At 36.0% G+C, this 26,361-nt stretch overlaps 2 protein-coding genes across 4 annotated transcripts; both read left to right on the forward strand.

Moving 5' to 3' along the window:
- The first annotated feature begins 344 nt into the window (after positions 1 to 344).
- LOC132282595 (uncharacterized) lies at positions 345 to 15,155 on the forward strand. 3 transcript variants are annotated; one of them, XR_009471802.1, is made up of 19 exons: positions 345 to 456; positions 1,096 to 1,189; positions 1,312 to 1,403; positions 2,143 to 2,181; positions 2,302 to 2,355; positions 3,619 to 3,693; positions 5,036 to 5,101; positions 5,318 to 5,360; positions 6,946 to 6,991; positions 8,613 to 8,706; positions 8,802 to 8,854; positions 10,271 to 10,355; positions 10,478 to 10,580; positions 10,880 to 10,972; positions 13,320 to 13,386; positions 13,678 to 13,744; positions 13,877 to 13,930; positions 14,632 to 14,828; positions 14,946 to 15,155. XR_009471802.1 is itself a non-coding variant. In XM_059784320.1 (18 exons), the coding sequence occupies exons 2-18, from the start codon at positions 1,123 to 1,125 to the stop codon at positions 14,767 to 14,769; spliced, it is 1,236 nt and encodes a 411-aa protein (XP_059640303.1). In that variant the 5' UTR covers positions 345 to 456; positions 1,096 to 1,122; the 3' UTR covers positions 14,770 to 15,155. The 3 variants fall into 3 exon arrangements, 2 of the variants coding, with proteins under 2 accessions (XP_059640303.1, XP_059640304.1); XM_059784320.1 differs by having other exon boundaries at positions 14,632 to 15,155; XM_059784321.1 differs by having other exon boundaries at positions 357 to 519; positions 14,632 to 15,155.
- A 72-nt stretch (positions 15,156 to 15,227) lies between these two features.
- LOC132282598 (peroxidase 72-like) lies at positions 15,228 to 25,791 on the forward strand. Its single transcript, XM_059784324.1, has 4 exons — positions 15,228 to 16,896; positions 23,872 to 24,063; positions 24,151 to 24,316; positions 25,036 to 25,791. Exons 1-4 carry the CDS (start codon positions 16,672 to 16,674, stop codon positions 25,458 to 25,460), a joined length of 1,008 nt encoding a protein of 335 aa, XP_059640307.1. The 5' UTR covers positions 15,228 to 16,671; the 3' UTR covers positions 25,461 to 25,791.
- The last annotated feature ends 570 nt before the right edge of the window (positions 25,792 to 26,361 follow it).

Here is a 26,361-nt window from a genome sequence, read left to right on the forward strand (position 1 = left end):
AAAAAAGAAATAACTAAAATTCCCGAAATTTATCTTGGAATTTGAAATTTTTATTAAAAAAAATGACAAAAATTGACGCCCAAGTGACAAATTATTATTATTATTTTTTGCACTTTACCATTTATAAATTTTATATCTCCAAACCATGGACCAAAATGGCTAATCCAAACTTTTAGAAGTAAAATATTTCAATCCAAAATATTCATGAAATTTATTAGTAACCCAACTGTAACACAGTGGATACCATTACCAATTCCATAGCTCGGGCTTTGGGCCAAAGACGTGGGCCTGGTCGTTGGGCTTTTAAGAGTGTCCGTTTCGACTTCTCATATTCGGACATTTTTTTTTAACAAGACAGGACCTGAAAGAAAAAGGGTACTTTCGTTATTGTTGAACTGAACATTTTCTCCTGAAATCTCGTTCTTCGTTCGGAGTGGGCAAAGCTATTCTGGGAAGGTACTCCTCTTGCTATGATGATATGTGATCTCCATTTATAAACGTTAAAAATCTGATTATCATGTAAGTCATGTATTGCGATCTTGTTATCAATTTAGAAGTTACAAGTTCAACTTCACATACTCAATCATTGTGAGACTCCAGTGGAATTGGCAACACTCTGAGCAAAAAGAAAACTATCATTATCATTTTTCTGTAATCAATCTTTCCAAGAACGGGTATTATTTTGAAGGAATACTTGAATTCGATGGGTTAATTGTAATTGTTTTTTTTGAGAAAACCCTGAATCAAAAGTCGAATTTATTCATATTCCGCTAACTATTATGGGTACATATTCTACTGTGTGTATGTTTGTGTGTGTATATGTGTGTGTATAGGTACAAATGCTTGTTCATTATAATTGGTTTTGAATTGGGTGGTTTGAATATGTAGTTATGATCAGAAGAACCCCACATAATTTTGTAGTGGAATGCTGGAATGAACGCCTCATTACATTTCTTTTTCATTCTTAGTATCTTTTCATGGGTATAATTCTGTAGTGTGTAATTTTTTAGTTCAAGCTCTAGCTGATTGTCTTTCCACATAAATGTGGCAAAGGATGTCTATTGTTTTGTACAGCTCATGTAAATTTTTGGGCAGGACATATTTGTATTTTTTTTTGAGGAGATGTGGCGCTTGAGAAACCCGCAAGATGCACATTCTTTATGTTGCTTGTTTTTAACTGCATTCACAGGTAAGGTTGTTGATTTGATCAATTGAGGATTGCTCTGTAATAGTATATGTTGGAAGCATTGGCCTCTTGTTTAACTTTGGGGGAAAAAGGTTAATATCTAATTTGTTTTTGCATTTTTTCAGCTGTTCTTTTTCAGGCACTTTGGGCTTCTTCAATTGCGACACCAAGTTCCAATTGCTATGCTTTTGATAATTCCAGTCATATTTATGATTTTGTATCCTACAAAGTTCAATAGGTTTAAAATTACGCAGAAAAATCTAACATGCTTGGTCATATACTTGTAGATCTGTTGAGAATATCTATCATAATCCAAATGTTTTCCATTGAAATATTTTGCAAGTTAAAATTAGCCACTTTTTAGACTTGAGGCAACTTGGAAGAAATATTGTTGTGGATTGTGATCAGGTGGCCCTTGGGTGGAAGTCTTGATTTTGGGTGATGTGTATTGTCAACCCTTTGTAATTCCTCAACAGTATATAGTGGATTATCTCTTCTTATACCTGAACATCTGTGGTTTTTGCCAAACTACTAAAACTATTGTGTTGTTGTGTTACCATTATTTATTTATTTATTATTATTATTATTATTATTATTTTTTGTGATTGATCTCAATGTTAATGCGCTTTCATGTGCATGAAAGTTGGTATGCCAAGAATGGGCATGAACATGCTACGTTTTGTTCCTAAAAATGTTGACAGAACAAAAATACCATTGCTTGAAGAAAGAAAACTTATTTGGGAATTTTTATCCCTTTTTTTATATAATTATTATTCTGAGAATCGTAGCCGACCCCAAGTAGTTGGAAAAAGGCTTGGTTGTTGTTGTGGTTGTGATTATTCTGAGAACCAACTGGTTCCTAAACTTTCCTCACTTGTTTGATCATTCCAAGAACTTTGTACTAAATGTTGGATCTAATGGTTAACAAAATTGTCATCTCCTAAGCTGTTACTTAGAGTAGCTGGATTGGACACCATTTCGAGTATGAGGGGAAGGTAATGGCTCGTATGATAATCATATTTTGTGATTGTCTGATTGTAGATGATATGCTGTGTGTACTGCTCGTATATAGCTATTTTTGTAGCCAACGTTTGTCATGGCTATTTTTTATGCAGGATTCCGACTTGGTGGTTAGATTCTGTAAAGATGTGGAGACTAGAGCACAGACGGTAGCCAATCTCACAATATCTCAATTGTTTTATTAAGATAACAGTTATATGTATGTTTTGCATATGTAAATTGTCTCTTTTGGAAGAAAAACCTAATGTGATGCATTTTAATAAAAATGTCATCATATTCTTTCACTTTGCATTTCCAATTGTCTGGTAACATTTTGCCTTTTGAAGTAAATTATCTCTACATGTGTAGCCTAGTAGTTTAGGGTTCAAGTCCCACTAGGGGACACACACACATACACAAAAGGGTGTGTGAGTTTTTTGCCATTAAAAAAAAAAAAAAAAAAGGGTACCTGCCTTCAGCCGCTTTTAAAAATAAACCACTGGTTTATGTAGAGAACAACTGCATCTAGATTTCAAAAGCTTATGTTCTTGTTTGCCTATCTGTTTAAGGCATCTGATCAATCAATGCTTCTAGATTTCTCCAGAGACAACCAAAAATATATTTTTGAGAACAATGTTTACCTCTATGTCATCTCTTTATTTGCACTGTCACACACAACATCAACCTCTTATGGCAGAACTCTGTACACCATTAATTTTTCGCATTATGACTTTTGTTACTGGTCTTTTTTTATTTTATAACCAATTGCAGTTCTGTTTGAAACCTTGCAATTGTGCTGAGAACCTTATTTTTAAGGGAATACAAAAGAGAGATTAATGTTTTGGTTAATAATATTTCCTGGCATGGATACCTGATACATGCTGAAAGTATGCATTCCAAACAATTGAGTCATCCTTTTTGAGATTTTATGTAACACGGCGGCGACATGGATGTTGGTGTTTCATGTAAATGCATGAATACAACATGAAAGAAAATGAATTTCAATATGCGTGTTGGGGCCCAAGACAGGTGTTGGTATCCCATATAAATTTGTTAATACAACATGAAAGAGAATGGATCTTAATACAAGTGTTGAGGCCCAAAATAGTGTCCAATATTCATAAAATTTCTGTGAATTTAATGCAAAAGGTGCAAAAAGAGGGATGTCCTTATGGTTTGGGTCCCTCATGTAACAACTGCAGGTGACATTGTCGTATCCTAAATTGATGTGCCATGACAACAAGTTAATGGGTTCCAAAGCACTTAATGTTGAACTCATAAATTCAATTGTAGCACAACATTGACATTATACATACTTTTAAATGGTAGTGTGGTCAGAATAATGTTGTTTCATGTACTCTGTTTATTTCACATTGACATATTTTGATATTACTGTTGTGCCATTACTTACATATGTGCTGATAATTTTGCAGGGATATGTGGATTTTGGGAGATTTGATAAGTTCAACTATTTTGTTGCTGGTTCAGGACACATTAACTTTGTTCAAGTAAGCTGTCATTGATATTGATTCTTATTTTAGTTAAACTTTGTGTAAACAGAGTATTTATCGCTGTTGTTGCAATTAATATACTTTGACGGTCCTTCTCTGACCTGTCATATGATGAAGTGGTGATCTTGTTAATATTGCATCTGGCTATAATTGTCCCTTGAAAGCAGTCCATATAACCAAGAGCCGTCCTGAAACTGCTTGGCCTTTTTTCCTGTTAATTTTTATTACTGTTCAGGGTTTGAGTTGGTTAGTTTAACACATTTATAGAACTATTCCTTAATGACCTATCTTAGAATTATAATTACTGTACATAATCATCTGGAGGATATTCATATTTTAAAATAAAGAATATATCTTCCAAGTCCATGAGTGAATGGATGTCGTCAAGAAGTTGCTCTTATGTTGTTGGAATGATTAGATATTGTCAGATGTAAGTTTGTTGGTGGCTAATGAAAAAAAAAAATTACATATGCTACCGATTGACCAACTTGTGATGAAAATGCTACTTAAAAGAAAATTGTATTATAAAATACAACAGATGAATAATAGAATTACTACCATATTTTTAGAACTATATAAAACAATGGATTATAATAAATGAGCCAAACCCCAATACCATCACTTGTAAGTTGTAACATCTTTAAGAAATAAGAGAGTGAGGATTGTGGCATTCAGCCTAGTTAGTTGGAAATCAGTGTTAAAATTGAAAGTGAAGGTCCTTATCTTTTATGACTGATATATATGGAATTTTCTTGCAATGAGCACACAGAGATAAGTGTATCTTCTGCTTTTTTGATGCATTCGAATCATTGCTCAATAATTCAAGGTTGGTGGACTGCTTCTTAGGTTGAACAAGTTTCCTTGTAAAAGCAACTAACGAAGAAATAATGCACCATATGGTTGGCATGCGACCATTGTACTGTTGGGTCACCTATTAAATGCAATAAAAGGAAATATTTACTGACTCGATTGATTATGACTCTTTCTAATTTTTTTCCCTGAGTTTCAATTTAATATTCTTGCTTGGATATTTCTTTAAAATGCAAGTATTTAGATTAAGAAACTCATATAATGCAGGTTACCAAATTATTTTTGTAATTTTCCATTTTCTTATGCCTCTTTCCCCCGTGATATTGCAGCTTTCTTATAAAAAAAAACGGATAATTTCAGTTTTCCCTGTTTACTGCAACAAAATAAAAGAAAATAGGAAAATTTGCAGTGGTTGCAGGCAAATACTTTTTGTGAAAGTTTCCAAGCTACTTTTTGGTGACATTGTTGGTCGATCATTTTGAAACTTGCAAAACCTAATCTTTTTCTACTCATACTCTCCATACGTCAGGAATTTTTCAACGGTGACCTCTTAAACTGTGAGAAGAGTTATGACAAAATGGGACGTACATCTCAGGTTAGTTTTATAACATTCTTTGCTGCTGCTGCTTCTTTCTTTTTCTTTTTCCCCTTCTCCCTGAGAATTTATGACAATGCTGTTAAAACTTCACATCCCATTTTTTTTGTGGTTGTTGTAGAGGTGATGGGGGAGGGTGAGGGGCCTATACACTGTTAACCTTGTAATATTGACTTTCCTCTATTCATAGAAATTTTATTCTTTTGTGAATTTCAGGTAAACATCATATGTGGAAGTTGTCTAAATGGACAATGTAAGGGTATGTGAGTTCTTCATATTCAAATTCCAAAATTGAGTTGTTCATAGTTAAGGAATTAATATAACCCATTCTGATTATTTTGGTATTAGTGATTCTGAACACTGTTTGTCCTGTCTTTGGTTGCCTGGGAAGTGAAGCTGACTTGTGGAAATTCATAACCATGAGTTGTGAAACAGATTTGATGAGCCTGAGTGTTGAGACATGATTCTTATGATGAGCCTTGAAGTTTGAGGCATAAGACTCGTGTTTGCATATTATTAATAATAATAATAAACCCTTGCCCATGAGTTGCATTAAGGATTTGATGAGCCTGAGTGTTGAGACATGCTTCTTATGATGAGCCTTGAAGTTTTGAGGCATAAGACTCATGTTTGCATATTTAACAGTCTTCTAATGCCTCAACTTACATGGATGCTTCAAGTGCAGGTTCATGTGCCTATTTAAAACAATAGTAATTGTGTTTGTTCATCTTAGTCATTCTGCTGGCTGTGACAATTTATGGATGTGTTCCCAAGAGCGGAATATAAGAATCTTCAACAATCAAGAGCTCCCCATTTTTGCAACTTAAGATCTTTGCTATTCCCTATGCTTATATATTGTTGTAATTTGGTTTTCAACTGTAGGTTGTGCACCCATGCATAGCTCTTGTGAATTCCGTGCGTAAACATTGTTTTGTAATAAAATCTATACAAGGCTACAATGTTGGAGTTGTATCCCCTTGTAAACCAGCCTTCCCCTTTTTTCCTTTAATAAACATTTTTATTTATCCATAGAAAGGAAATCTGAAGAAAGAAAAGAAAAGAAATGGCTTTAAGAGGGTAATTAGTTGTTAAATTAACCTTTATATTTGGATGTTGTAAGTTTCTTTCAACTATATAGCCAATGTTGTTGGTGGTGGTTATTTAGTTAACACTGCCTTTTAGGGACTACTTGAGGATCTAGGTCCATGCAAACATGGGATCTCGAGTCTATCTGATAATTTTGCATATTAGTATTGTCGAGACTTCATTATAATTTATCCTTGCTTTTATGTGTTACACTTTGGTTTATTTCTTGTTTCTATATGAATGCTATTGGTTTATTTTTAACAAATTTGCATTTCTGACTTCAAATAAGTGTTGTTAGTTGAATAGTGTGTGATGTTGTGGCCTGAATTTGGCGCCGGGTCATATTGTGACCTGTTGATTGAGCTTCGTGTGGGCGTGGACCCTATTTAGTACTCTCTTGTAGCCCGGTATATAAGGGTGCTTAGGGTTTGGAGTGGGATTATTGAGATACACTGAAAATCGCAGAATAGAGAGTGAGAGCGAGAGCTAGGGTCTGGGGGCTGAAACTTGTAATCTCCAGATTTTCATAGTGAATTCTTTCGCCGGATCATCGTGGATGTAGCCTTTGCCGACACTAAATCTTTGTGTTTTTTGTGTGTGGTGTGTGTTTATTTTCTGTCTTGTTTCTTGGTAGTTTCTTGGGTTCGCTGCATTTGTCGTAACATAGTGCTTATTTTGATTTCAGTACTTTTATCTTGCCTTCAATTGAAGACTTTATCGGCACTGTTTTACTCTTTAAATTGGTTTGTATTTATCAGGTGGACTTGGATGCATATGCAATGTTACATTTGAGTCAGCTTGCAGGTTATTGACACAGAACCTCTAGTACTTCTGTTTACCACTGATTCTTCATTTCTCTATGGTGATCTAGGTTTAATACTTACAGTTTAGTGGGACTACTGCAATATGCTACATATGCATACCTTTATAAATTTTGTGCTGAAGGTGCCATCATTTGGTATCTGATGGGCTTCTTATTTTGAATATCCAATGACTTAGTGGAAGAAAATATGCTACTCCATAGAAGTGCATTATATTATCATCACAACTATTGGAAGTGGAGTGTTCTCTTCCTTCTTTGGATAATCTGAATATACCAACTTTTTATTTTAATTTCCTATCTATAAAATAAAAAATAAAGAAAAAGAAAAAGAAACAAAAATCACTACAACTAGCTGGAGAGATTTTTGAAGCCACCCTCTTTATGGATTTCTATTAGCTGAGAATGAGAGAGAGGGAGTTATAAGGAATTCCATATTGATATAAACCCATAGAGACAAGACGAGAAGACATGAAGTGTCTTTTGATTTACTTTTTCTCGGAAGCTGACTTCTTAGAGTAGCCACTTTATGCAAAATAATGTTGAATTGTAGGTCTGTCTCCAGTCTTCCATCCCATCAACACCAGGTTAACTTTTACTTACAGAAGTCTCTTTTACCAAGGCATGTATTTGCATGCTGCAATTGTATTAATGACTCTTATAGAAATGAAAGATGGTGCGGACGGCTACGATTCAGGGTTGACAAAAATGGATTATATTCCACATGAAATATGCATAATGGTCTTGATCACTGCTTTTAAATTTAAAAGAATTTATATTAAGATATGTGCATATACTTGGGGAACTATATTACCTAGTTGCAAATGTATGTTTTATGCTATATATTAACCATAATCATTTCTTTAGAGTTTTACTCTAGTCAAGTTGGTGGATATCTGAATGGATTTTTCACAAGTATGTCATTTAATTTTGTTAACTTTTATAAGCATTGAATCTGATTTTCCTTTTTCCCCTTTTCAATATTATTAAGTGAGCTGTGAAATTTTGTTGTTTCTGATACTGGTTGTAATGTTTTTGGATGGGCTTTTCTCATTTTATATTACATAGCAGTTTGGTACAAGAATTTTGGTGGAAATTGATCTCAAACTGTATACTGCACCTAAAGGGCAGGGGAAAAAAAAGTAATGGATGGGGAAGAGGATTGGAGTAGAAGTGCGTAACAAATTAAAAAGCTGGTGTCACAGGTTTCTTTGTGTTAAAGTGTGCTCCCTCTATCTGAAAAAGAGTCCATCTTAGTGATTCCAACTTGTCAAGGAAATAATCATTTAATGCATTTCAAAGTGAAAAGTACAAGATTTCAAAACTGACATTTCTTTCACATTTGTTAACACATTCATGCCTGTTGAAAAAAAGGTAACTTGAAAAAATTACAACAGTTTATAAGTTTACTTTTCAAAGTAGACAACTATTGCTGGACATTCATTAATGGAACAATGAACCATTCTTCTGGTGTAGATGGAGTAATATCTCTTATTGATAATGCTCAAATCTTGGCACAATCACATTTCAGATTTTCTTAAAATTTGTTGTACTTTTATGTTTCTAATTCTCAAATGTTGTGGTCTTATGTAACTTCATGTCCAGAGCTCTTGTTGAACTTGCCATTCCATGCGAGAAACAGGGTTTGCGTGTATTTGAAGGCTACACAGTTGGTTTTCATCCACGGTCATGGGAAGTTGTAAGGAATCCTGTTATTCCTCACTGATAATTAGAATTTTGTGCACTTTATTTTAATATTTTTTGGATGACATAATTGTTTCTTGTGAATTGTAGGTTTATAATGGCATGACTCAAGTGGGCTTTGAAAAGTCTTACCATGAATTCAGGTACAGTATATGTATTATGATTTCATTCATTATCCTTTTTTCTAATTTATTCTGTCATCGGGAGTTTGCAAGTAATTTTGATTTATTTCCCAAAATAAGTTGGTTTTTATGAGGATCTAGACTTCATCAATTGTTAGTCTTTTCTTAAGACAAGATACATTCTGTTTTAAATATAACTTGTATATAAAATATAAAAAGCGCAGATAGAGAACGACCCATGTATACAGGAAGTATAAATGAACCTTAAGAAACTCCTCATCGAAGTTCAAATCACCTGTGAAATCCACAAAAGAATAGTCAGGGAATCTTCCTGTCAACCAGAACTGAAAAGTTTTTAGCTTCATCCTCTTCAAAACATGAACCATTCTGGCTCATCAAATGTGTGTCTATTCCGTCCTTGCAGATGCATCTCACATGGTATGCTGGCCCTGATTCTGAGACCTGCCTCTCCTCTCCTCTAAGAACAACACCTCCCCAACACCTAAAAGCACAACTCCTTCATAAAAACCATATATTTCTGACAACGCAAATACACTTTCTGTTGGATAGATTGCATTTTATGAATAATCTTTTTGGCTTTGGTGATAATAGAAATCACATCAGTGATAAAATTGTTCTGGTTTGTACATGATTACCTACTTCTTATGAACTTCCAAATCACTTTTCAAATAACATAATTATCATCATCTTCATCACTGTACCCTCAGCTCGGCTCAGCTCAACTCAACTAAGCCTTTTCCCATCTATTTGGGGTTGACTGCATGAATCCTATATTTTCATTCTAGTCTATCTAAGGTCATGGTTTGCTGTCAAACCACATGTTACGTATCTTTCCTTACTAATTCTAACGATGTTAATTTTTGTTTTCTTCTTCCCCTAGCATTACCTATCTCACTCTTCCTAAGTGTCTCACTTTATTGTCTTCTTTGTACGTGTCCAAACCATTTTAATCGATTTTCTCTCATTTTGTTTCCGGAGGGTGCTATTTCAACCATTTCATGAATGTGTGTACATCTCTGATTCTGTCATTTCTTGTCTTGTCGCGCATCCATCTTAACATTCACTTTTTCTCCACTCTAGTTTTATGCATATGTTGTTTCTTAGCTGCCTCATTCTGTCTTATTAAAATGTCTGGTCTATTAGCTGTTTAATAGAAATTTCTTTCAATCTTAGAGGGATATGCCGATCCGCCATACTAGATCATTCCTCCATTTAACTCATCCTACCTTGATTCTATGATTAACATCATTTCCAATTTCTCTTGTGAATAATTGAGCCTAGATAACGGAAATGTTCGCAATGCTAATACACTCTCCTGCATAAAATATCTCCAGAATGAACATTAAATTGTTATCACTTACTTTTCCATTATCTTCTTGACAACATTCTTGAAAGTCAAATGTTTGCATTTTGCAGCTTTGGAACTGAACAAACTCATGTAGTCCTTTATATGACAGCAGTTGCTTCCCTTTCCAGTTTAGTGCGGAAACCAATCATTAAGGTATAGTAATTTGTGTGTTCATTTGGGCAGATACCTGCCATGATGGATACATGTACAGGCTATTTTCCCTCTTGTTGATTGAGTTGCTTTCAGAAAACTCAACATTTTTTTCTCTTTTCTAGGTTTTCCCAGAACATGGCCTAGAGGTCAGGTTATCAGGATCAGGAGCAACTGGGAGACCCTCAACAACTTTATCACCCACTGCATTGATTGTGGATTGGAGATGTAAGGATTCTTTAGTGTTGAAGGATTTATATATTTAAGTTACACCCTCTGTAACAGCTTAAACTTTTAGAGTAGATGGATAGTTAACAAGGTATCAGAGCCAAAGGTCTTGAGTTCAAACCTTACTGTCACCCTCAATAAAAAATTGAAAAACACGTGTTGGACCAAAAGAAAGCCACACGTGAGGGGGCATGTTGAAGGATTTACATTTAGTTTATGGATGTATGGGCATCATTTGTTGTGGATTTTGTATCTTCCAGAATATGTGATCTTTTGAACCTCAATTCATAATTTTTCAGGTGAGAAGGCCCAAGCTACTCCATATGAAGTTGAGATTACTATCCCAGTAGAGAGTTATGAACCCATCCAGTTTATTTTTACAAAAATGTGTGGTAAGTAATATATTGCTATAATGGAGCATAAATGCTCTCTCTCTCTCTCTCTCTCACACACACACACACACACACACACACACACACGACTCATACAATCATATTCTTGGCAGTTGGGTGTGTTGGAAGTTGGAACCCTTTATACATGGATCTGTGCGTTGTTTGTGTAGTCTTTCCACGTTTACATTTTCAAAAATAATGTGATTTCTATATCACACATTCTTGGATTTATATTTTGATGAAATTTTATTGAATCAGAAAAGTAGTATATCATCTTCTTGATCTCTTTAAAAGATTCACCTTCCCCTTTCAGGAAAGTAGTATATCATCTTCTTGATCTCTTTAAAAGGTTCACCTTCCCCTTCTTTTGTCTAATTAATAATTTGGGTTCTCGAATCCAGCAGCTACTTTTTGTGTGATTCCTTTTGCAAAGGGAACCTTATCTTTATTGCGCAAATTTGCACGCATTTTCTTCTTTCCTGTGCTTGTTGTGTTGCCCCCAGCCCAATATGAGTCTAGTGCATATGGAAAACCAAGTTCTGTAGCTTTTAGGTTAACCTTGGGAAAGTCAAACCCAAGGCATCTGGTTCCGGAGCCATTACCTTGATGCGGGAGTTTGCTGCGTGCACACTCACATTGTTTTGCTTGGATGAAGCAAGTTCACTGGTGAAAAATAATGTCGCCCACATCTTTGTCTTGATAGAAAAGTGATCTGCTTCACAAAAAAAAAAAAATTCAGTTTAAAGCACATGAGATATGCTCCAAAGAAGTGTGGAGCTCTCATCTAGTATGTGCTTCATGTGTAAGAAGCCAAGGGAATTAATTAGTATGCCATCTCTTTCTCTCTCTCTCTCTCTCTCTCTCTCTCTCTGGGGGTGGGGGTGGATGTTAAATGTGGCAAGCTTCTTTCCTCAATGATTCCTTTTAGGCTTCAGAGGTGTGAGGTAGGTACCCTTGAATCCTTGATAATATTCTATATTTGCTGCCGTAAGTATCAATGGGGGAGAAAAACGCAAGTACATCTTTGCAAATATTTTTGGTTTAATGGTTCTTGGTAAAGTCAAAGTGCATGTGTATGATTTTTTTGAGATCCCGCTTTTTTCCCAAGGAATTCCTTCATTTCATATTAAATGGTGGTTGCTTCGCTCTCATTTGTTGACAATCCTTGCTTGAGTTGTATGCTAAGTTTGACTTCCATTGTTGCCCTCAAGGAAATCCAACATTGTTAGGTATTGGGGTTTTGCTAAGAAACTCTTTGGGTACCATCTTTCTCTCTTCCTTCAAGCCTTAAGGGATTGGAAAAGCTTTAAGGGTTGAATTAAAATGTTTTTGTGGGTTTCAAGGATATTCAAGGGGGAACCATTGACAAATTTCATTGTTGAAGGTGATTACTTTCATTTTAGGGTCTTTGGTTAAAGGTACTCCCAGAGGCTCTTGGGAGCCCCTCATGTGAGACAGGATAGGCAGAAGAAGTTTACTAGATATGTGGTACCCAGTTTTTAATGTGGTCACTGTTACCAAAGGACTTGAGGTTTCCCTAAAGGGAGATGAGGAGCAAATATCTTATGACCTGTCATCTGCCAAAATATTTCAACCTAGAAAGATAAAGGAATGTAATAATATGAGAGAGAGAGACAGAGAGAAGGGTCAAGTTGTGGTGTAGAACCATGAGATTTTTTGTTGGACCCAACAAATGGTTTGGCTCTCTTTATTGATGTTTGCCACTGATATGTGGTTTATATAGCATCTTTATAATCACCTTATGTAATCCAAGTCTTCATAATCTGTTATTTTCTGTTAAATAAGAATTTTTTAAACATAATATAGCATTCTTGAAAAGCAATCGTGGCAAGAAAATTAGGAACAGAAAGGGCCACACCCAATCTTTTGAAATTAATTACTGAAAGGAACTACAAGGATATAAGGATTTAAGTAAGGTAAACTATTTTTTGTTGAGGTAAGCATATATACCGCTGAAGAAACAACCTTCTATGTTTGGTCTAATTTCCTGCGTTTATAAGGACTATATACTGCCTATTTAGTAACCAGTTTCAAATAACTCCTTGGTACACTATGAGCATCTTTTGCTGAGAGATATCTCTAGTTTTCTTGGAAGTCAAATTTAACTCAAGAACTCCCTCTGATCTGAAGGATGATTAAACTTTGAGCATACAATATGAAATTCCGGGCAAGGACTGAGATTGGTTTTAGGCTGTCAGTTATAATTTTTACACATTATCAATTAATTACTCGTCACCTGCCTACATATTTAATTGTTGATTGATATTCATGTATGCTAAGCTGCTAATTCCACTTAACCCATTGCATGGCTTGTTCAACTTTGCAGAATATAGGCAGGATGAAGGGGGAGACACTATGAGAGGATGGGCTATGTTTGGAGTGTTTTCTTGCATGTATGCAAAGTTCATTTCCTTTCAACTTCTCAGACTATTTGCTCAATCATGTCGGCATCTGTATCATATGTACTGGCACATGTTATATGTTGTTGGCATAGTTTGCCAACTCACTCCTAAAATGTGAATTTATGTGCTCTGCATTTTCGTATTTCATACATCATGCTAGTTCACAGTCATGTGTACAGTCTGGTACATATTAATTTCTATATCCTTATCAGCATGTTATTGCTCTTTTTGGTTACTTATTTTTATTTTGTCTTCTGGTATTTGCACAATGGCGTGGAGCAGTTTTATTGTTTTCTCTGCACTATTTTGTTGTGGAGGGTTTGTTTACAAGACACGAGTGCAAAACCAGGTTGGCTATTTTACTTTTGCTTGGCAGCGCTAAATAATTTTTTTTTTTTTTCATTTTTAAATTTAGCATTTTCTAACTACAGAATATGGACATGTTTTCCACATTTAATAACCCATTATATATTACATGCAGCGAGGACTTGATGCATTGCCGGGCATGACTATTTTGTCTGCACTTTTAGAAACTGTAAGTAAACTTATTTTTGCAGTTTAAAGATCTTAAGACTCTAGAAGTTAAACTAGGATGAGTTTTTGTCTCAAATACCAGTTGTATAGATTTGGCTGAGTTGATACTGCTATTGTGCATAAAGTTAAAGATGGAGAGGTTTAGAGTATATTTTGGCAGGAAAATTTGTCAGAAGTTTGGGATTATTAGTCCTCAAAACAACAATTACCATAAGAAAAGCTCTTTCAGAGCCCTGATGGGAAAATAATATGATGGATGCCCATTGCAATCGTTTGAAATTATTATATTGGCATTATGAAAAATATATAGGACCTTTTATTCTCATATTCCATATTTGACATAGAGGTTTATATTAATTGCTTATCATTAATATTATTATGAAAAATAATATGATGTATGCTTTTCATCAAGGAGTTATTACCCTATATGAGTGTGTTGAGGTTGGGCAAAAGGATTGATTGTTGTTGTATGATACTGTAGCAGTTAATATTTGGTTCATTTTGTGTGAACTTAAATTAATAGCTAGTGCAGACTTCCCCAGACATTTCAGTTTTAAAATGGTATTTGGGAGATAGAAAGTGGGTATCTTGGCTCTTTTAGTACCTAGTTACTGTTTTCAGACGTGGTTTAGTTATTTTATTCTTCCACCTGCTAAGCAGGTTCTCTAATAAATTGTTTTACTCTGGGATCCAAAAATATAGGTGAATGGAGGAGGCCATGGCTATATGCGAGCAGAAGACGTTAACAGTCCTTTTATCAATCAAGCCTCTTGGGAACGTCCGCCTGTTTCTGCTCAAGGAACAAGGGGAACAACTGAGAGAAAATATGGTTCGATTTGAATCTAAGATGGCCACCTATACAACAGATGAGTTCACTTTCTCCTACTCCGACTTAGATGGTATACTAGTAACACTCAATACACAATTCTCTATAAGAAAAGCAAATGTGCTCCAATATTTTAGATGGTACTCCCTGGATACGAAGGATTTGATTCCTACGGTTTCTTCCATCACAGAATGACCAGATGAAGGCTTTCTTTTGGCCGGGGGAAAACAATGTAACACGACGCGGTGTTTGTATGCCAAATCCTGATATATCTGTTTCTTGGCGGACTCGAATGCAGTGAGGGTTATATACTAGTCATGTACTCGTGTGTTATATGTGATTGAAGAGAGAAAATAATAATAATAATAATAATCATGAATCACTTCTTCTTTCTGCAGTATTTCTTCATTTGTTATACAGTGCTACGCTTTTGCTCTATTTATTCACTACTCATTTTGCTTTGAACTGTCGTTGGATCTTGTGAGACCACTGTTTTAAAGTGTTCAGTAGGTGTAAGTAAGGCTCAAAGTAATATTTTGACTTAAAGTCCTGGGAACACAAATTACATATGAGATGATCTCCAGCATTGATATGCTTTATGCCACTGAATCATCCAAATTTTTACCAATTAAAATCAACAAATGTATATTATAAATTGGCAAATTTCAGGTAGAAAATTATTGGGAACGCAAGCTCCAAATGGGAGTGAGGAATTCCGCTTCAATGGTGATGTGTTCATGAAAATCTGGAAACCTTTATAATAGTTGGAATCAAGGAAGACTTGCATATAAAGCAACTCCAACTTAATATATATATATAGAGAGAGAGAGAGAGAGAGAGTATTCATTCATTATATATGTATATAGAGAGAGAGAGAGAGAGAGAGAGAGTTATGTTCTGACAAATTAGAGGAGCAGTTCTCCAACACCACCTGAATTCGAATATCTGTACCATACAAAAAATTAATTCATCCCATTAACCTAATATTCGCTTTTCCATATTGAGGATGGCTTTCTTTACACCCCATCCTCCATTACACAAAAACAGACCAACACCAATTATGCTGATTGTGGGGTCAAAGCCCATAGACCATAAACCAAGGGTTAGGACTTAGGAGCCTATGAAGGTTACAACCTTTTCACCAACAAAAAAATCAATCTTCAATAGAAATTTGAGTCAATAATTCTGAGATAATCCAGTTTTGTCAACAGAGCAAGTCCTTCTACTCCTATTGTTGTGCTTTTTCACTCACTCCATCCCTTACATCACATGCATTCTTTCACCTTCAGTAATTTCTAGATAATTTCGAATTATTAGTCCCAGCCAATCACCATTGAATAACGTAAGCAAAAAATTTAATTTTTTTTACACATTTTCAATACAATTGCTTACGCATTCAATGATTATGGAACCATATTCTCTCCATCTTAGTAGGTCCAATATATTTCTTATTAATAATGAATGCAAATTAATCACATGTTTGGAAGGGAATACATTTAGCAAAGAAAGGAAGTGTACGGGTAAAGTAGAAACTTCTCTGTTTTCAAGGATTTGGTAAGATGGGGTGGGGGCGTCCAATCAAACTGTTTGAATGGTGATTCGAATTAGTGAATGTGTTAAACCTAATGATTATATTTTTCTATATGATGAGGAACAATGTTCATGCAAAGCCAAAAGTTTTCTTCACCAATTCATGCAAAGGAACACCACAAAGCATTAAAGCTGGTAACTGAAATGCAACCAACTCCATCATTCTGTTTCATGTCTCTCTATATATACATAATTATATACATGTATCTATACACAAATATATGAGTTTTTCTCTATAAATACCTTCAACCCTTTTCAACTTTCATCATTATTAACAAGCCTTCGTAGGGTCAACCTTCCGTCTAAAGAAGTCTCAATAGACAACAATGGCCAAGTCCATGAACTTTGTCATGGCTCTAACTCTCCTTGCTCTTGCTCCACTTTGCTTCTCTGCCAAGACCAGTGGTGGTTACCTTTATCCACAATTTTACCAACGTTCATGCCCGAAAGCTCAAGAAATCGTAAAGTCTGTCGTCGCAAAAGCCGTAGCTAAAGAAGCCCGCATGGCAGCTTCATTGCTCAGGCTCCATTTTCATGACTGCTTTGTCAAGGTTTGGTGGTTTACTACATTTCACACAATTCATTGCATTGGACATCACTATATATAAAGCGACATTAAACTGGATTCACAACTCAATAAAACCATGTCAATTATTTGTTAATCAAAAATAATAAATAATGTATCATATACTATAGTATAATTTATTTAAATATTATTTGTAAATATAATATTTATTATAATAATCTATATAATATCAAGAAAATAAAACTATAAAAGAACCTGATAAAGTCGAGGCTAGAATTTAATTCTATAGCCTTAAGACAGATACGCCCCGCTACGGTGCTAACGGACTCTTCGGCGTCTATCTCCCAGGATACAACGACTTTTCTTCCTTTGGTAGTAGCACTTCAAACCAATGGAATAGGCGAACCGACTCGGTGTAGCACTCTCTGTTGAACTCAGACTCGGAGACCAGGATTGAATCCTAACTCGGAGACCAAGATTGAACCTAAACTTGGAAACCAAGGTTCGAACCCAATCCAAACCAGTTTAGGTTGAACCCAAACCAGTGGCTGAACCGAACAAAGAAGAATTAGAAGAAGAAATTCAGAAGAAGAGAAGAAGATTTCTGAATTTGGTGTGAATTGAAATGAACCCAATGATGGGTATTTATAGGCTTGTTGGTGCCTATTCTGAATGGGTGCACCCATAGTCCGAATGGGTGCAACCATTGTTGACCAATGGTTTTTAATTTGTAAAGGGTGCAACCCTTGGTTCAAAAAAAAACAGTTTTTGATTTGAATTTAAACCCAAAACAGATTAAGCCCAGCAAGCAAACTTCGGCAGCCCAGCCCAGCGTGCTCCACCCGCAAGCCCACTTAAATAAGCCCATTTTGATAAGTCCAGCAACAAAATAAAATTACCACACAGGCCCATCCTAACTTTGGGTAAAAAGTTAAACCCGTTTCACAATCAAGCCCCGCCCCGCCCTAGCCCAGACCGGACCGGGCGGGCGGCGCGCGCGTGTGGTAGTTGGTTCGGATCCAGGCTAGCCTAGGTCCTCCCCCTCTTAAAAACTTGGGTGCCCTTGGGCCCAAACCCAAATCCCATACTAGACATATATATACTCAAGGTTGCTTTGCTACTTTTCCGATGTGGGACAAGCATTTCCCACTTTATTCACACCCATTTAGGCTTTATAAATCACTTACTTTGGAGCCAATTTCTCATTCACCCGGAAACGGATTTGAGAAAATAAATATACCATGTTCATCTCCTCGCAGAGAGGAACGCGCTCATCAATAGATTCGCAAAAAATTCTTAGCGGAATCTTTTTAAAAATCCTTCCAAAGTTTGCGTTTTCTAATGCCGTTTCCAACAATCCCCCACATGAATGAAAATTTTCGCAGATTACAAAGGAGAAGATACAGACACTATAGAGAGTACTATTGGAAAGTTACTGCATCGGGATAGGTAGCTTTTGGCCTTGAACCTTCCCTAGTGTATTACTATCGGATTTACTAGCTAACCAGTGAACATTATGTCTTGAACTGTTCAGCCGTTGATGTAAACCAAGACAATAGCAAACACACAATTCCTTCCCACACAAAGTCGGTTCTCACGGTTGTGTTCATATGGCCCTGAACAACGCCTGGTATTTCATGAGCGCTCTAGAAAACTTAGCCTTAGAAGTTCTCATAGAAGCGGCCCCACTTCACACTCATATAGGTGACTTCTTATTAAGAGTATCCTACCATACCCCACTTGAATTTTCAAGGTATAAGAGTCATTAAAAGCATAGCTTATCCTATTCATCGCTGTAGGTAACACTGTCTCATCATAGAAATAGGTAGAAGATTGAATCTTCCCAGTGCTTCTGGTGAGCCATTCAGAATTTCTGTTGTCCCTTTGAACCTAAATCTTGGGATCTCCAGTCAATTAGGTTGGGTTTCCATTAAGATGACTCGTTAGCTTTCGGCTTTAATCCCATTCCCCTCGATGAACTATATACTTGCTCTCTTGTCAAACCTTTTGTAAACGGATCCGCTAAATTATCTTTTGACCTGATATAATCTATTGAGATTATCCCACTTGAGAGCAATTGTCTAACGGTATTATGTCGTCGACGTATATGTCGAGACTTACCGTTGTACATATTACTTTGTGCCCTTCCAATTGCTGATTGACTATCACAATGTATACATATAGCGGGCACCGGTTTAGGCCAATTTGGAATATCTTCTAAGAAATTACGAAGCCACTCAGCTTCTTCACCTGCTTTATCCAAAGCAATAAATTCAGATTCCATAGTGGATCTGGCAATACAAGTTTGTTTTGAAGATTTCCAAGATATGGCACCTCCTCCAATAGTAAAGACATAGCCACTTGTGGATTTAGAATCCTTAGTATCTGATATCCAATTAGCATCACTGTATCCTTCAAGTACTGCTGGATATCTAGAATAATGTAATCCATAACTTATAGTATATTTTAAATACCTTAGAACCCTAATTATTGCAGTCCAATGGTTCTTTCCTGGATTACTAGTATATCTACTCAATTTATTAACTGAGTATGCTATGTCTGGGCGTGTGCAATTCGTCAAATACATTAAGCTTCCTATAATGCGAGAATACTCAAGTTGTGATATGCTAGGACCAGTATTTTTCGATAAATGAAGATTTACATCAACAGGAGTCTTTACAAGACTACTATCCCCTTTATTAAACTTTTCTAATATTTTCTCAATATAGTGAGATTGAGATAATACTAGACCATCTGATGTTCTAGAAATCTTAATTCCTAGTATGACATCTGCTATGCCTAAATCTTTCATATCAAAATTTTTGGTCAACATCTTTTTAGTAGTTTTGATTATAACATCATTACTACCCATTATAAGCATATCATCCACATATAGGCACACAATGACATATCCATTTTGAGTGTTTTTCACATACACACATTTATCACACTCATTAATTTTAAAACCATTTGACAACATCACTTTGTCAAATTTTTTCATGCCATTGTTTAGGTGCTTGTTTTAATCCATATAAGGATTTTACAAGTTTGCACACCTTCTTTTCTTTCCCTGGAACTATAAACCCTTCAGGTTGTTCCATATAGATTTCCTCCTCTAATTCACCATTTAAAAAGGCAGTCTTAACATCCATTTGATGTATTTCTAAGTTTTGCAGTGCTGCAATAGCTAGTAACAATCTAATGGATGTTATTCTTGTGACTGGTGAATATGTATCAAAATAATCCAGGCCTTCTTTTTGCCTATATCCCTTAGCAACAAGTCGGGCTTTATATTTTTCAATTGAACCATCAGGCTTCATCTTCCTCTTGAAAATCCACTTATACCCTAAAGGTTTAGTACCAGGAGGAAGATCCACCAGCTCCCAAGTATGATTTTGCATGATGGATTCAATTTCACTATTTATGGCTTCTTTCCATAAATTAGCTTCAGGAGAAGACATAGCTTCCTTGTAGCTTTGTGGCTCATTCTCCAATATATATGTCAGAAAGTCAGGACCGAATGACTTAGACGTTCTAGCTCTTTTGCTACGTCTAGGTTCTTCCTCATTTTCATCATCTATATTGCTATTAGCAGTATCATAATTTCTTTTAAGAGGATTTTTGCAAGGAAATATATCCTCAAAGAAATAAGCATTCCTTGACTCAATAATTGTATTGACATGGATATCAGGAATGTCTGATTTATGCACAAGAAAACGATATGCACTACTATTCAGTGCATAGCCTATGAAAATACCATCAAAGGTTTTTGGTCCTATCTTAACTTTCTTAGGAGTAGGAACCGCAACCTTAGCTAAACACCCCCACACTTTTAAGAATTTATAGGAAGGTTTTTGACCTTTCCATAATTCATAAGGTGTCACATTTGATTTCTTTTGAGGTACCTTGTTGAGAACATAATTAGCAGAGAGCAAAGCTTCCCCCCACAAATTCTGGGTTAAACCAGAACTTATCAACATAGCATTCATCATTTCTTTTAAGGTACGATTTTTGCGTTCAGCAACACCGTTCTGTTGAGGTGAATAAGGAGCGGTAGTTTGGTGAATAATACCATGTTCTGAACAAATGTCAGCGAATGGTATTTCGTATTCACCACCTCTATCACTTCTAAACATCTTTATCTTTTTTCCAAGTTGATTCTCAACCTCATTCTTGTAATGTTTAAACATTTCCAAGGCTTCATCTTTACTTCTTAACAAGTATACATAACAATATCTTGTGCAGTCATCAATAAAAGTAACGAAATACTTTTTCCCACCTCTAGTTGGCACAGATTTAAAGTCACAGATATCACTGTGAATTAATGCTAGAGGTTCAGTACTTCGTTCTATGGAGTGAAATGAGGTTCTAGTCAATTTTGCTTCTACACATGTTTGGCATTTTTGATTTAAATCAATATTAAATTTAGGTATAGATTCCATGTTAATCAATCTACGAATAGTATCATAATTAACATGTCCTAACCTACCATGCCATACATCAGATGAGTCAATAATATAAGCAGAAGAAGCACTAGCTTTATTATTATCATTAATAGCTTTGGGTACAACAGTCATTACATTGAACTTAAATAGTCCATTACTTAGATACCCTTTGCCCACATACACCCCATTCTTAGTCAGCACAAACTTATCAGATACAAAGACCAGCTTGAACCCATTCTTGCTTAGTAGTGACCCAGAGACCAAGTTCTTCCTGATGTCTGGTACATGCAGCACATTATTAAGAGTGAGCTCTTTCCCTGAGGTCATTAGCAGCTTGATTTTTCCTTGTCCTTCAACCTTTGCAGTAGAAGAATTCCCCATGTAGAGTTGTTCTTCATTATTTATAGTTTCATAGGTAGTGAACATCCTCTTTTCAGAGCAAACATGACGAGTAGCTCCTGTGTCCACCCACCATTCTCTGTTGTTGCTTACCAGGTTGATTTCAGAAACCACAGCTGAAAGATTTAACTCTGATACATCAGCTGTCAACTTATCTTCTTCAGCTATGTGCACCTCAGTGGTCTTCTTCTTGGGGTTATGATGTGTTTTGCGGCTACGACAATCTTTAGCTCGGTGTCCTAGCTTGCCGCATATGAAACACTTCCCAGTGAACTTCTTGTAGTTTCCTTGGCTAGGACCTTCTCCAGAGTGCTTCCTCTTCTTATTTTTCTGTCCTGCTTCCACTACATTTGCCTTTGACACTATTGAAGAATTTCCGGCTCTCTTTTCAGATGTACGGTTATCTTCTTCAATTCTCAGCCTGACAATTAAGTCTTCGAGCCCCATTTCCTTGCGCTTATGCTTCAAGTAATTTTTGAAATCTTTCCAAGTAGGTGGCAGCTTTTCAATGATTGAAGCTACTTGAAAGGATTCACTCAATGTCATCTTCTCAGCATGTATCTCATGTAGGATTAGCTGGAGCTCCTGCACTTGGCTCACGACTGTCTTGGAGTCTATCATTTTGAAGTCCAGAAATCGTCCAACCACGAATTTCTTCAATCCAGCATCCTCTGTTTTATACTTTTTGTCTAACGACTCCCAAAGCTCTTTAGCAGTATTTATTGGACTGTACACATTATATAAGGTGTTGTCCAATCCATTGAGGATGTAGTTCTTGCATAGGAAGTCTCCATGCTTCCATGTATCAACAGCTCCAAGCTTGGTAATGTCTGTATCACCCTCATCTAACACTGGAGCAGTCTCAGTCAGATACTTGCTTAGATTCAGAGTTGTAAGGTAGAACATCATTTTCTGTTGCCACCTTTTAAACTCTGTCCCGTTGAATTTTTCGGGCTTCTCCCCATGACTGACGGGAACATTAGGCACGGTAATACTCGTACTTGCCATTTGTCTGTTATATATTGATATACAGACCACGAGTCAAATTATAATTAATTATAAGAAGAATAATAATTAAATAATTATTACTATAGTATAAAGATATCTGTCTTAAGATTGTTAATCAAAAATAATAAATAATGTATCATATACTATAGTATAATTTATTTAAATATTATTTGTAAATATAATAATCTATATAATATCAAGAAAATAAAACTATAAAAGAACCTGATAAAGTCGAGGCTAGAATTTAATTCTATAGCCTTAAGACAGATACGCCCCGCTACGGTGCTAACGGACTCTTCGGCGTCTATCTCCCAGGATACAACGACTTTTCTTCCTTTGGTAGTAGCACTTCAAACCAATGGAATAGGCGAACCGACTCGGTGTAGCACTCTCTGTTGAACTCAGACTCGGAGACCAGGATTGAATCCTAACTCGGAGACCAAGATTGAACCCAATCCAAACCAGTGGCTGAACCGAACAAAGAAGAATTAGAAGAAGATTTCTGAATTCCAATGATGGGTATTTATAGGCTTGTTGGTGCGTGCACCCATAGTCACAGGCCCATCCTAACTTTGGGTAAAAAGTTAAACCCGTTTCACAATCAAGCCCCGCCCCGACCGGGCGGGCGGCGCGCGCGTGGTAGTTGGTTCGGATCCAGGCTAGCCTAGGTCCTCCCCCTCTTAAAAACTTGGGTGCCCTTGGGCCCAAACCCAAATCCCATACTAGACATATATATACTCAAGGTTGCTTTGCTACTTTTCCGATGTGGGACAAGCATTTCCCACTTTATTCACACCCATTTAGGCTTTATAAATCACTTACTTTGGAGCCAATTTCTCATTCACCCGGAAACGGATTTGAGAAAATAAATATACCATGTTCATCTCCTCGCAGAGAGGAACGCGCTCATCAATAGATTCGCAAAAAATTCTTAGCGGAATCTTTTTAAAAATCCTTCCAAAGTTTGCGTTTTCTAATGCCGTTTCCAACATTATTTGGGGTCGACTACATGAATTTTGTTTCACCGTTGGCTTTATCTGTGATCATAACATCACTTAAACCACACTAGCATTTCTTTCTTAATTTACATTATATTCATCTACTTCATTTAACATGACCAAATTGTCCGTTTATTGTTGAGTATGCAGGGATGTGATGCATCAATTCTTCTGGACAGCAGTGGAACCATAATCAGTGAGAAGAGGTCCGTCCCTAACCGGAATTCGGCTCGTGGGTTCGAAGTCCTCGACGAGATCAAATCTGCATTGGAAAAGGAGTGTCCTCACACCGTGTCTTGTGCTGATATCATGGCTCTAGCTGCAAGAGATTCAACTGTTTTTGTGAGTAATAATTATTCATTTTTAGCCTCCCCCATTTCAGATTGATCATCACCAAATCATCCTTAATTGCATCTTGTGTTTGTACAGACTGGTGGACCTAGCTGGGAGGTCCCATTAGGCAGAAGAGACTCCAGAGGTGCAAGCTTGAGTGGCTCCAACAACAACATTCCAGCACCAAACAACACATTTCAGACTATCCTCACCAAATTTAAGCTCAAAGGGCTTGACATTGTGGATCTTGTGGCACTTTCCGGTAAAGTTAATTTCTTTTCATATTTTTGTGTATACGTAGCGGATCCTAAATAGTTGAAAAAAAGGCTTGATTGTTGTTGTATCTTTGTGTTTATGTACCTGTGTCATTTTTAGTTTAACTACCACGTTGAGTCGGAAAAAAATTACTCCGTAAATAAATAAACTATGACATTGTCTTATAACAAGGCCTTTGTGCCTAACCCGAGGGGTTGGCCTAGTGGTAAAATCACTTGGACTTTGGTATTTCCTAGCACCAGGTATGAGATTCGATTTTCACTAAAAATTTACGATTATTTAGACCCTTCCTGAATTCTCATAAATTAGTTTGTACCTTCATATTTCCTATGATATTGTTATAGTAAATGGACCACCTGGTCAAATAACATGAGGTGGTCTCTGGATCATTAATTATGGTCCATTTTGGTATCAAATCCTGTGGCGAGACAAAGGAAGTGTCACTGCATATATCAGAATACTGTATCATGTGAGTTGTTCTAACAATTTGGACCAAAATGGTCCATGGACCACAGCTTTTTTCTGGGCTCAATTAGTTTCGTAATCTATTTGGTTCAGTACTTATAATAAATTTTCTAGAATTCCAAAATTAGATTTAATTTCAGAGAATTATACACATGTATACCATTTTCTATACTAAAATTCTTCTCAGTATCATTAGCAAAATGTGCAATTTCTCATGGTTGTTTTCTTACTGATTTATAGGAAGTCACACAATAGGGAATTCGCGGTGCACCAGCTTCAGGCAAAGGTTGTACAATAATTCCGGCAACGGACAGCCTGATTACGCGCTGGAACAGTCGTATGCAGCCCAATTGCGCACCCGATGCCCGAGATCCGGTGGTGACCAGAACCTGTTTTTCTTGGACTTTATCACTCCTACCAAGTTTGATAATAACTACTTCAAGAACTTGTTAGCTTCAAAGGGTCTATTAAATTCTGACCAAGTTCTTGTGACCAAAAACGAAGCATCCATGGATTTGGTGAAGAAATATGCGGAGAATAATGAGCTGTTTTTCGAGCAGTTTGCTAAGTCCATGATTAAGATGGGAAATATCTCTCCATTGACAGGTTTGAAGGGAGAGATCAGAAAGAACTGCAGGAAGATTAACACCCGAGACCATATATAGCTTGTCAAGGGACTGATAAAACTATGTTGTCCTATGTTTGTGCATTTTGAAATGGTCTTTTCTTTTATATTACTCATATTCTTCTATTAATTCTGTGTTTTTTTTTTTTTTTTTTTTCTAAGAGAGAATTGAATCTTCCTGCTATGTGCAGCAGTGCAGCCTGTCTTGTGAACTTTAGTGTGGTAATATAATAGCATTTTGGTGCGACTCTTTAATTTCTCGAGAATTTGGGTATTTTTCCTAGTAATAAATTAATAAGAATTGAAATGTGTACTTCAATCAATTCCTACCTCGGAAAGGACATGATCATGCGTTACCAAATCCTTTTGGAACAGGAGTAGTGTTGTACATCAAAATACCGTTGTTTTAGTAAATAGGGTCACACAATTCAAATACCTTACCTCAACGATAAAGATGAATGCACAAGACTCATCCTAGCTCGAAAATAACTAGGATCATGCATAATCAAACCTTCTCCAAACAGGAGTGGTGTTGTACATTAAAATAACGTTGTTTCAGTGAACAACAGATCTCTAAGCGGGTCACACAATTCAAATACTTGTATATACCAAAACAATAAAGTTTAATGCACAAGATTTATCCAAACACTCAGAGAATTTATATTATATTAATTCCTTAAAGATTAACTTTCATTAGATTTTTTGAAGTTATTGCAGAGATGATTTGGAAGTTTAGATGTGTGCCCTATTTTTTTATCTTTCAAAAATCTAACTTACCTGATGCTTTGTTTGATAGGAAAGAAGGAAGGAAGAAGGGTGGATAGAAGATATGGAGAAAAAATGCAAGGTTATTGTAAATGTTTTTAAATTATAAAATTTTCCTGTAACACATTTTCGACTTTTCTCCTGACAAACAAAATAAAGTATTATTATATTCTCTT

Source organism: Cornus florida, unplaced genomic scaffold (assembly GCF_030987335.1).
Source record: "Cornus florida cultivar Cherokee Brave unplaced genomic scaffold, ASM3098733v1 CherokeeBrave_3.0.0_Hap2_Chr11, whole genome shotgun sequence".
NCBI lineage: Eukaryota > Viridiplantae > Streptophyta > Magnoliopsida > Cornales > Cornaceae > Cornus > Cornus florida.